General features: G+C 45.2%; 1 protein-coding gene across 1 annotated transcript in view; it reads right to left on the reverse strand.

Annotated features, from left to right (window-relative positions):
• Positions 1-10,478, reverse strand: part of LRP11 (LDL receptor related protein 11) — a 29,230-nt gene extending 18,752 nt beyond the window's left edge. Inside the window, exons 1-2 of the mRNA XM_024552095.3 lie at positions 9,490-10,478; positions 5,097-5,254 (exon numbers count right to left, since the gene is read on the reverse strand). Coding sequence (XP_024407863.3) covers positions 5,097-5,254; positions 9,490-10,129 — 798 coding nt within the window. The 5' untranslated portion in view covers positions 10,130-10,478. The remainder of the gene's footprint in view (positions 1-5,096; positions 5,255-9,489) is intronic.
• Positions 10,479-11,767: the final 1,289 nt, after the last annotated feature.

An 11,767-nucleotide genomic window follows, 5' to 3' on the forward strand; every position in this document is an offset into this window, starting at 1 on the left:
GCAACATACCCCATTTGTAACGTTAGAAAACAAGGAGTTTCTACACTCTGCCCAAGACCTGCTGGAGCCTTTGATGTTTGGCCTCTGTTAAACCACCAGTGCACACTCAGCCTGCTGTTCTGACTCAACTCTGCCCCCGGAAAGGTGATCTAGTGTCAAGTAACATAGTTAGGTTTATTTATATACACTAAGTTACACACACACCTACACATATTATTACAGTTACTATTATTGCGACACACTTACCATTATATACACTTAACTACAAAATAATACCTAACTACTCTTTCTACCCAACAGTTGCTCCTAAAGTCTATAAGGCAATTGGGTGTAAGTCAGTTACAAACGAGAGGGGAGGTAGCGTAGTACAAAATACTTCAGCAAGAGGCTCCACTGAACCAATGAATGCAACTAGCTTTCTACCTTGTGTCAACTAATCTAACTTGCAAAACTGGATGAGATCTCTACAAGTGGTTTGATTCACATAATAATCCTTATTGTAACCCCATGACATCTTGCCAGACCTACTGTGAAGGGGACAATGAGGCAGTTATCCTGAGGCCAGGAAATGAACTGGTGCTGTAACTGTCTAGATACATTGCAGGTGAACACATGCTTAGGCTCTGCTCTTCCGGTCAGGGTTCCCTCTGTCTACCTGTCATCACAAATAGGATGTAGGGTTCCACAAAGAGAAGCAAAGTGAATCCAGCAGCCTGACCTTTCCTGTTATACATGACCAAATGAATGGAGTTACAGTGTATTCACAAAGAACAGAAGTCTGACTGATCCTTCTTTCTCAGTTCTGGAGTACGGTGTTAAATGAGTTTCCTCAAGAACTGGGAATTTCTCTGGTCAGTCTCTAGGCGTCTACTCACAGATTTGCTGATCAGAAAGAAAAGATCATTTTAATACCCATTTTTTTCAGTAAAAGTAAATGAAGTTATATTGCTGATGATTTGAAAAACACAGTAAAGACAAAACAATTATAATTAACCACCCTAAGACAACCATCACTAGCCACTGTATTTATTTTTTTGGTCCTTTATTTTGGTATTTTTTACAACAATCAGCAGCATTTATATTATTTCTTTTCTTTACCTTAATTTGTATTTTTTGCATAATTTTAATTTTATTATAAATTATGGAATGGGTATCTTCAAATTAATCCAATGTAGAAAAGGATCATACGTCATCCTAAGAAAAAGAATAAAGGTTCTAATGGTTAAAAAAAAGAGTAGAGAATTTCTCATATAAACTTGCCCAGAAGAGGGTCATTGTCAAGAGCAGGACCAAAGAAGGCAGTAATTAAGACAGAATGAAACTGCATATATTGAGATTTCAGGAATCAGTAGAGAAATATTTGTGGACTAAAGCCTTTCTCTTTTTTGTCAAATCCTCTTAAAACATACCATGTAAATAGTGGCCTACTTCTAAAATTAGCCAGGATTAGAAACCTCTAGAAGTAAAGAACAGAGGGAAAAACAGACTTATTCTTGCCTTCTACAACCCAACCAAATTTCACTTCTATTTTACTGTTTCAGAATATATTTACAGTTTTCTCCAACTCTGCCCTCATTTCCCTTTGGTGCCTGTAACTCAACCCAATCAGAGAAGAATTATTTTTCAATACTGAAATTGCAAAATGCTTTTAGATATAAGCAGAGCTGCTTACATAGGAAGAAGAGTCAGAAGCACGAAGAAACTGCACAAAATCGGAGGGGAGAGGCGAACTTAGCTCTTAACAGTGTGTACAAACAAACACAGAAATGGAAGAAATACAGGAAAAAGCCAGCCTCCTGGGTTTTTGTGTACAGACTCCACTCTCTATATTCAGTGTCAAAGAAGGCACTTCCGGGGCGCTTCTGGCCTCTCTGACTGGGGTGACTGGAGCAAGAATTTTACTTCTTTCACCTTCTTATCACTGGCAGGACCTAAGTTGTTTTGTTTTTTTTTTTAAGATTTCATTTATTTATGTCTAGAGAGAGGGGAAGGGAGGCAGAAAGAGGGAAAGAAACATCGATGTGTGAGAGATGCATCAATCAGTAGCTTCTTGCATGTCTCCCACTGAGGACATGGCCCACAACCCTGACTGGGAATTGAAACAGCGACCTTTCCGTTCCCAGGCCGGCACTCAATCCTCTGAGCCACACCAGCCAGGGCAGAAGTCAGTATTCTTGTTTCTACTTAAGTTCGTTTCCCAAAACCTTTCTCTCAGGTTCCATTTTAAAACACTCTTGATCTGTTGAGGGTGAGGCTGACCGAGAAGCCTCAGATCCACCGTCTCACTTTCATCAAGTTTTCTGTTTGCTCAGGGAAGTCCCAGTTTACCTCTGCGGGCCAGGTGTCATTACTGAAACCACATCATTCCACTCTCAGACATGTCCCTATTTAGATGATATTCTACCTATTTACTTAAAAAAAATTAATTATGTAGTGCAGTCAAGCCACTGTGCAATTGGCTTGAATTTAATAATGAAATTATTGTTGTAAACAACATCCACGTTTTGGTAAGCTTCTATTACATGCAGTATTCAAAATCATGTGGTTAGAAATTTTCCCACATCTAATGAGTGCAAATCAATCCGCAAACAAATTTAGTCCAAATCTCCCTGAACAATCTCGTGCTCTGTACCGTGTTCCTAAATGTCCTATTTTACATTCTGGCTTCAGATGTAAATGCATCATGCTGAATAATCATGAAACTCAGTGTCATCTAATGAGCCTCCAGAAAAAATATGTCTTCTTGCATTTAAGAAATGTATTTTAGATTAATATTCAGTTAAGTGGAGGTAGAATATCTTTTTTGAGGGCAGGAAATACGTAACTTTAAAATCTAGCTGGCAGCCTCCTGGTTCTGACGAATTGTCTCTCCTATTCTTTCTTCATAAATGGAGAAACCAAGTCAGGAACACGAGCTGTCCCACTGTGAGGTGCTTAGCACAGTGCTGGACACGCACTAGGTGCTAAAAAAGGTTAGCTATCAATTTTGTTATCATTAAGGTGGCAGCATAATTCCTCTTCGGACAGAACCTCACAGGTTTTTCGTTGGTTTCTGAGTACCTGGATGGGTCATTTGGACGTGACCAGATCGGTCCTACAACCTGGTCCCAAACTGTTGCAAGGAGAAGGGAGGCTGACTATTCTCCCCAGGGAGATGAGAGAAGGGCTGAGGAGTCTGTGCAGATGGTGGACCAAGGAGGATGAGAGAGGGTGACTTCGGAGGGGCTGGCGCAGGTGCTCAGGGGAAAGCGAACAATGAGAGGTCCTGAGAGTCAGGGACCATCTAAGGGCTTCAGAAGAGCACTTTAAGCATTACTACGCAGCTACTAAAATTGTTTATGTAAATTAAGTTTCACTAGTAGAAGTAGAGACGTCTGGATCATAGGAGGTGGCATCTGTGTTAGGAAGGTACACGCATCTTCAGGTGACATATGGGGTTCAATCAGTGGTGTCAGATTTTAGAAGGGCAAGGGTGAATCTGAGAAAACCCAGCAGAGGCTGGAGGGTGGGCCATCTGGCCATCAATTCATGTGAAGACATCTGAAAGAAGTGGGGGTATTACGTTCCAAGACAGCATTCCAAGTGGTGACATTCAGTTTTTTCAAAGACTTAAGCAACTGTCACCTAGAATAAAGAAAGATGTCCCTTGGCCAGGTAGCTCAGTTGGGTGGAGCATCAGCCCGATATGCCAAGGCTGTGGGTTCAATCCCTGGTCAGGGCACATATAAGAAATCAACCAATGAATGCATAAATGAGTTGAACAACAAATCAATGTTTGTTTTTCTCTATCTCTCCTCCTTCCCTCCCCCTTTAAAAAAATAAATAAAAAATATTTTAAAAAGAAAGATGCATTCAATGCTTTTCCAAAGAGAAGACTCTGCACCAACGCACAGAAGTGACAGGGAGACACATCCCGTTTGCCTAATAATTACAGCTGATGAAAGATGTCACAGGACATGACGTGAGGTAGTGAGTGTGCATCTCTGGAAGTATCTGGGCAGAGTGGGACAGCCCTGAAGGGATGTTGTAGAAGGGGCTCTTACGTGGATGGGAGGCTGGGTACCACGCTGAACAAGGACCCAGCCCAATTCTAAGACTACGTAACCATTGAGTGAATCAGTGCATGGAAACCAGTCTTGAAGGACTAGGTGATTGTTTTTGTTTTTGTTTCGAGAGAATATAAATCAGTGTTTCTCAATGGAGGGAAGATCATGTGAAGCCACAGGAAGGAAAAGGCAGCCAACTACAAGCCAAGAAGAGAGGCTTTAAAAGAAGCCAACCCCATTGAAACCTGTGGATTTCTCCGCTCCTGAACTGTAAGAAGATAAACAGTATCTGTTTAAGCCACAGAGTCAGTGGTTCTTTGTTGTGGCAGTCCCAGCAAACCAATGCAGATTTTTTCCACTTCCTCTAACTAAAGTGGTTTGCATGGACTTTATCTGCCCAAACCACAACATACCGCTAACCAGAAGCTGTCCAGATGAGATTACCGAAAAGCCTCAGGACTCAAGACTCCGGGTGTGTCTGCAGCTGCCAACAAGGGGCTCATTTCTACCTGCAGCAGCTGCAGCCTGGCCCAAAGGAGCCTGATGAAAATCAGGATGGAACACGCTCACTTAGGCACTCAATGATCTCAAGCAGGCCTGACTGCTAGGATGATTGCTTTCTGGATCCTGTGAAGAATGAGTTCATTATAATGTGATTTTCCTCTTTATGCTGCTTTGTATTTTTCAAATTTCCTACCTGGATCTTACACAAAGAAAAGAAGAAATTGAAAATTTAAACAGTAATCCGAGTCATTAAAACAAAGCATAAGTCTTTTTCCTCAATGCTTTTTTGTATTCTGGGGAAGTCAACAAAAAAGCAGCAAGAACAAAGTAAGCTTCGAAACAAATGATGAGGATCACTGTTTACTCAGTAGAAAAGTAAATCCGTAGACTAAACCATTTTGTGGACAATCGCTTTTATACTTTCTCCATTTTATACCTTTTCTGCTAGGTGGCAGGCCTTTTGGAAACATAAGTGGAAGGACATTACCAAAGACCACTTCACTGAAAACATCAGTTTTCGTGACAGTGAAGAAAGACAATAATTACCTTCATGTCCACCGACGGGTCGCCCCGCAGCAGTGCCCACTCGTATCGGACAATGGCATGGTCATCTGTGCTCTCACGGCCATCCAAAGTCGCCGTGTCCGTGGGCAGACGCAGGACCACATCCCGCCCGGCCTTGCTACGGGGAGGCTCATCCTTTTCTGTGAACGAAAATAATTCACAGGAGAGATGATTCCCTATTTTTTCTAATTGAGAGGTATGTTATTTGCTAGGACAGAGGTAGTCCAGCAAAGAACTGCTAAGAAAATATGTAGCAACTGGAAGTTATTTTCTTACTGATTTTCGCTGATTTTCCTTACATAAGAAACAAAATTATGAATATGGAATTTAGCCGTAATATGTGCAGGAGGGAAAGTGTGGCGTGCCAGGTATGAGCAAGAGCAAGAGCAAGCTTGTGGGCACACGGCAGGGAACTAGGCCCCCCAATGTGTCCACCTGAAGTAGTTTTATTCTCCAGAGTGAGATTTTCACCTAATTTTTAAACCACTTATGTTCCAAGTTCTGTTAAATGAATTTATAACAAAAACTCTTAAAACACACCTTAAACAAAACCAAGTCCACCTCTGATACAGATTTTCATTTTCCTCAAGTTTTTAAAGCAGGAGTGATATAAAGTGTTCAGTGGATAGGAAATAAATTACATTGGAAAGTTAAGACAAGTTCTTGGACCCATACAAAATAAAGTCCACATGAAATTTTCTGGAGTCTAGTTTTTCATCTAGGAAAGCAGAAGTTTACAGCTTCTAATAAACGAATTTTTATAACAGAAGCCAGCACACTGAGTTTTGAGTTGTCCCACAAAAGCAAAACAAGTATGTATAATATTTACCTGTGACCTAGAATGGAACTAAATGGTTTAAGGCTACTTATATTCACTTAAATATTTTTTTAAGGATTTTATTTCTTTTCAGAGAGAGGGGGAGGGAGGGCAAAAGAGAGAAACATCAGTGAGCGAGAGAAACATAGACTGGTTGCCTCTCACACGCCCCCATCTGGGGACCTGGCCCACAACCCAGGCATGTGCCCTGACTGGGAATTGAACCAGCAACCTTTCAGTTTGCAGGCGGGTGCTCAATCCACTGAGCCACACCAGGCAGAGCTATGTTCACTTAAATATTAATAATTAACTGATGGCTGTTTCAGTGATGACTGATGGGAGAAGCTGCATGTCTAAGAGCAGAGTCGTGACTATTTTAATTGATTTAAACTTATTAGTAAGTACACACAAATGCAGATATATTTTAAAGAAATTTAGTAGTATCACTCGAAACACAAACTCTACAGGATGGTATACACCTTTTTTTGGTATCTACTTATTCCTTCCGTCCTCCAGTGCCAAAGCTCTGGTCCAAATGCTTGCCTGGACTAATTCCTCCTTGACTCAGTCTGAACGACGTTGTAAGTAAGGCACTGCCTTTCTTCCTCCGCAGCCAAAGCTGTCTCCTAAGCAAACTTCTGTGGGTCCCAGATGTCCCACTGCCTGGCGTGTGAGGCTAGCTGCAAGCCTAGTAGTTTCTCAAGAGGCAACAATAGGTAGTTGCTCTTGACATGTTGCAGCTGAACAATGCTTCTGGAAAGCTAATCTAAAAATCCTCCAACAAGTTATCTTTCCCTTTCAGACGCTTAGAGACCTATCTGTCCAGCCCTATTTTCTCAACTAGTGATTCTCTCAAGGCCCAGAAACTGGGGCTTTATGTAAGGGGCCTGCGGCTCTTTGAGCTACAACTTTTCTGAATGAGAAGGCCACTGCCAGCCTCAGAGGGAGATGCCTTTTTTAATGAGTATGTTACAAAGAATAAGTGTACTTGAATGTCTACTGAGAACATAATGAGTCCCATTTTTAGAGTCCTTTAAAACAATGAGGACTGTAACTCAGGTTTCAATAAACCACTGCTTAAGAAGAAATCTGTTCTGACTTTTTCCACCTCTGAGCAAAGATCCAAGCCTGATGTCTTTTTTCTGTTTCTCCCAGGTAAAGAGAGATGTAACAACGGCATTACTGATGGGTCCTTTCATAGGGATTTACAGAGAACTCTCCTTTGGTTCTGGCTTTCCACACAATGGTTTACCACTTTATAATTTTGGAATGCATCATATAATTCTGCACTAATATATTAGGATTACCAGCTATTTGCATTGAAATGTATCTTAAGATACTATTTGTAAGTAGAGAAGCTGGAATATGAGTAACTATATGCTATAAATACCAATGGATGCTAATAATATATATATGTGTATACACACACACACACATTTAAAACCTCAAAGACTTAACTCCAAAGATTTCAGATAGAAGAAGCAGGTAAGTGCTGAAATAGCCCACATATTTTTAAACTAACTAATCTTGCCTTGCTGGAAGAAAAAAATCATTTTTTAATTATTTACTTTTCTTTAGGTGAGCTTTAAGATAGGATTTAAGAGCACAGTGAAACCCTCATATCCTGTAAATTGATCACTGTTGCATTTGAAATAGCAGACAGACATTTCCCCCTCAGTTCAAGTCCAGGCAAATTACACTGTGCAATATATTTTAAAATAAGCCAGAGCTCATCTACCCAGTAACAGGCCTTAAAAAAATAAACAAATGATGATAAGAAGAGGAAAGGAGTATGCTACACTTAAAAATATTTGACTTGCCAATGAACCAAGGTAAATGAACAAGATAAAAGTAATTTTGAATTTGCATCATAAAAATGTAATAAACCAATGTTAAGTGTGATGGCAATATTATTGATTTCTTTTAAAAACTAAACATACTTGTTAAGATCTACAGAGAAAAGACACATCAATTTTGGGGGTGGGCAGATCAATTGGCAATTTACACAGAGAATAACGATACCATTAACTACTCTGACTTATAACACACTGCTGTAAGCACAGCCTCCCTGACGAGGAAGAGGTTCTGCCATCTGGATCTGTACTGTGTGGGCGCAGGTGACAGAGCAGAGGCTGAGACCTCAGTAGGGCCTCCTGAAGTCAAGTTACAGAAGTGGAGCCAGACTGAAAAAGAGGCTTGGGTAGTATGGGTAAAATCCCATCATTTTTGAAATCGTGTTTTTTAAAATTGCAACATGTTAGAAAAAAATCCATACCCTCAATGTGATTATCATCATTTTTAGTGAATACTGTTCTAGTCTTTCTCCTCATGAGCTGATAATAATGTCGGTGTCATGCAAATGGGCACAGAGAATAAGGAAAAGAGATTTTGGTTTTCTGCTGTTGGGATTCTTGGGTCTGCCTTTGCACAGAGAGGAAGGATACATGTGTATCATCCAGGGGCCTGGTTCAGGGATGCTGGTGGGGGCCCAAGTAAAAGTGCCTCCTGCCCCCACTTCAGGGAAAAATTTGGGGTCCTTCCCAGAGTCTGCCTCTGGGGTGATGAGGTCACTGAGTGACCTTCCATGTCTGCACCAATGACAAGGGGTCTGAGCCTCCTCTTTGGTGGAGGTGGGTATGGCATTGTGCACCCACATTTCCAGACCCTTCTCATTGGCCCTGCAGGGCAGGGAGACTCCAGATTTCCTAACCTACTGAGTCTGCTCACCTCATCTTGAATCAAACAGCGGGAGTGTGATCAAACACTGAGCTGACCACAATCAAGGCTTTAGTCCCTCGGTGTCCTCGATCTCCAACTACTATGTCCAGTGCCTCTTTTTATGTGTCTTGATTCTCTCCTTCTGAACATCTGCAGAAAGTAAAACTATAGCTTGAAAAGCATTTTAGCTCTTTAAAAAAGCGGGGATGTGCCCTAAACTTCCTTATTTTCAACTAAAATCAAGTCCCTTCCTTTCACGCTATGAAAGGGAACACTAGTCCATGGAAATCAGACGGACCCACTCCGACAGGTGCTTTCCCCCATTTTTATCTGATGAAAGCAACTACAGGTGGAACCATGAGCCAGGAAGCCAAACTAAGTAGCGGTGTGTTATAAGTAATCTGGAATGCAATTAGATTTTGCTTTTGCAATTACTTGACACAAACCATACCCTATTAAAACCTGAGATTAAAATAAACGAGTTTTTTGGGGGGGGGGCTGTATGATTTTTTTCTCTCTGGGATTTTCTCCTTTAAAGTGAATTTCCGTGAATCCTCTCAGAACAGCCTCTATCACCAAGCGTAGAAAAACTGCAAAACCTGCTTCCGCCCAGTCTACAGGGGTTTTTCAGAAACCATCCCTAAGACTGAGAAATAAAAGCCACTCCTCTGGATGCCCGCAACTAAGATAATTTGGAACAAGGAGGTTTCGTTTCTGACTTGGCTGTGGAGGGCCCAGCGGGCATGGCCAGGCGAGTCTTCCAGAGGCAGCCACCCAACTGGTGCGAGGACAACAGGGCCCAAATGGTCTGGCCCCAGCCTCCTTCAGCGGCCTGCTTACCCAGTCGAGGCGAGGTTCGGGCGGTGGCCGGGGCGCCAGCTTCCAGGTCTTGCTGCCCTTCTAGGGCGCGGCTGAGGCTGTAGCTACTGTAGCCCCGGTGCAGCGCGAACCTGCAGACGCTGCGGCCGCTCGCGGTGCAGTTGAAGAGGTAACACCCGAGCGCGGGGGCCGGGGGCGCGGGCCTCCGGGCCAGCTCCACCACCGCCACGGAGCAGCGCGGCTCGGAGCAGCAAGCCGCCACGCACTGCCGCCAGTCCCGCACGGCCGCCGGCGCCCTCAGGAAGCTGGCGCCCGCCGCGACTGAGTCCTTGATGCGGATGATGGCGTCGGACATGACGCTGTAGCGGCCGCCGCCCGGGCCGCCCGGGCCGGGACAATTCTGCTGTGGGTCGCCGCCGGCGCGCAGCTCCAGCTCCAGCTCCTCCTGCGGCCGTTCCTGCTGCAGCTGCCGGCGGAAGTCCTCCAGGAGCTGCTCCACGCCGGAGAGCTGAGCGTGCAGCTCGGACAGCGGCGCCGGGGGCGGCCCGGCTGCGCGACTACTCGGCAGCCACAGGCAGAGCAGCAGCAGCCCGCTCAGCGCCGGGTGCCGCGGTGGCCGCCTGCACTCCGAGCCCGCGCTCTCCCGGGCGGCGAAGGCCATGGCGGCTGGCAGCAGGGGACGTGAGCCGAGGAGGGCCGTAGAGCGTGAGGCCGGCAGGCAACCGCGGGCCCAGCGTTTCTCGGGCACGGCGGCGGCTGGCGGAGGCCCAGGAGCCTCAAAGCGCGGCCTCCCCGGGGCCCGGCTGTGCCCCGAAGGCCGCGGGCGCGCGGGCGCCGGCGGGAACCGCAGCCGCAGGAGTCATAGCGGGCGCGACCTGGCAGCGCTCCTCGTCTTTTCCGGAGGTTTCCCAGAGCCCCGCGCCTCTCTTCCGGGGCCTCAGGTGAGCTCCGTTGCCACAAGGGGCCCCTGCGCGGATCAGCACCAGGAAAGGGAACAGCGGCCGCGTCCAGTCCCGCCCACCAGCCCCGAGCTCGGTCCCCGCCGCCCTCCGCCCCGCCCCCCGGCCCGCGGCTCAGTCCCCGCCCTCGGCCCCGCCCCTTCTTCTGCTCGCGATAACCCCGCCCACCCCGTCTCAAGCCCGACCGAGGAAAGTGATGCTGGGAGGAGGGCTTTCTGGAGCGCTAAACTGAGTGCGCGTGTCCCGAGCTTGGGAGCGTCCGGAAAGCGCACGCGCCTGTCTCTCCACAGTGGCGGCTTTATTAGAGGAGACCCCTCCAATAACCCAGTAGAGTCACACGCTGGTCACACACAGAGTGGGGGAACTTAAGCATAGAAGTGAGCAGAACGAGCGTTAGGCACCAAGTCCCAGACACTGGCGGGGGGCCTGGAGCACCTTCAGTAACAACCTCCGTGGGTTTTCATTTATTCCACGAACCAGGATGTATGCTGACTCTCGCTGCAACTTCCTATGGAAAACAACAGGGGGCACAAAGGGGTCACTCAAGTTTGTTTCTCAGTATCAGTAGATATTCTAGGATCTAAAATGAGAAAACAGGGTTTGGGAGGAAATAAAGATTGTATCAATGCAGAAATGAGACAGGATAACAAACAGTTCTGGAAATCTTACTGCCTTCATAATACTATGCTGTAGTATCTAATTAGCCACTGCCTGGCACAGTCGATAAAGCCAACCTATTTTTTTTATTATTATTATTAACCAGCCAGACCTGCTCAGGGTATCAGTTCAAAGGGGCAGGAGCTCTTGGGGAAAAGGGGCTCTCCACACATCCTTGTGACTTCAGGGTCTGCTCCAGACACGTCAACTAGCTCAGCTGGGGAACCACCAGACACCGTATTCAGTTCTTCACCTCCAACGTCCTTGGTGGTTTCCACACTAGGTCCCTGGAGATGTACTTGGGCAACGCGGTGCTGTTGAAAAATAAAAATCAGTAGTCACATTTACTCGGGTTTCTACAAACACAATTAGAAATATGAACACAGCCAAATATGGGGACCTGATGAGTGATCTCTACAGCCTGTGGAAGGGCCTTCAATTAGATCATGTGGGATGAGAAGGGGGTGTTTTTTAACACACAGCAAGGCACATGAAAATGCCCAAACCAGGCGAGGCTATACTGGGGAGTTCTAGCTGCCTGTGAGCACCTTCTGCATCTTGTTTATTTTTGAGTCAGTTTCTGTTGACTCACTTTTCTCCTGCTTTTGGATCACATTTTGTTGTTTTCAGCATGTCTGAATGTTGTTTGAGCCCTAGTCCTGTCTCACCTTTAACTGTCTCAG

Source organism: Desmodus rotundus, chromosome 11 (assembly GCF_022682495.2).
Source record: "Desmodus rotundus isolate HL8 chromosome 11, HLdesRot8A.1, whole genome shotgun sequence".
Lineage (NCBI taxonomy): Eukaryota > Metazoa > Chordata > Mammalia > Chiroptera > Phyllostomidae > Desmodus > Desmodus rotundus.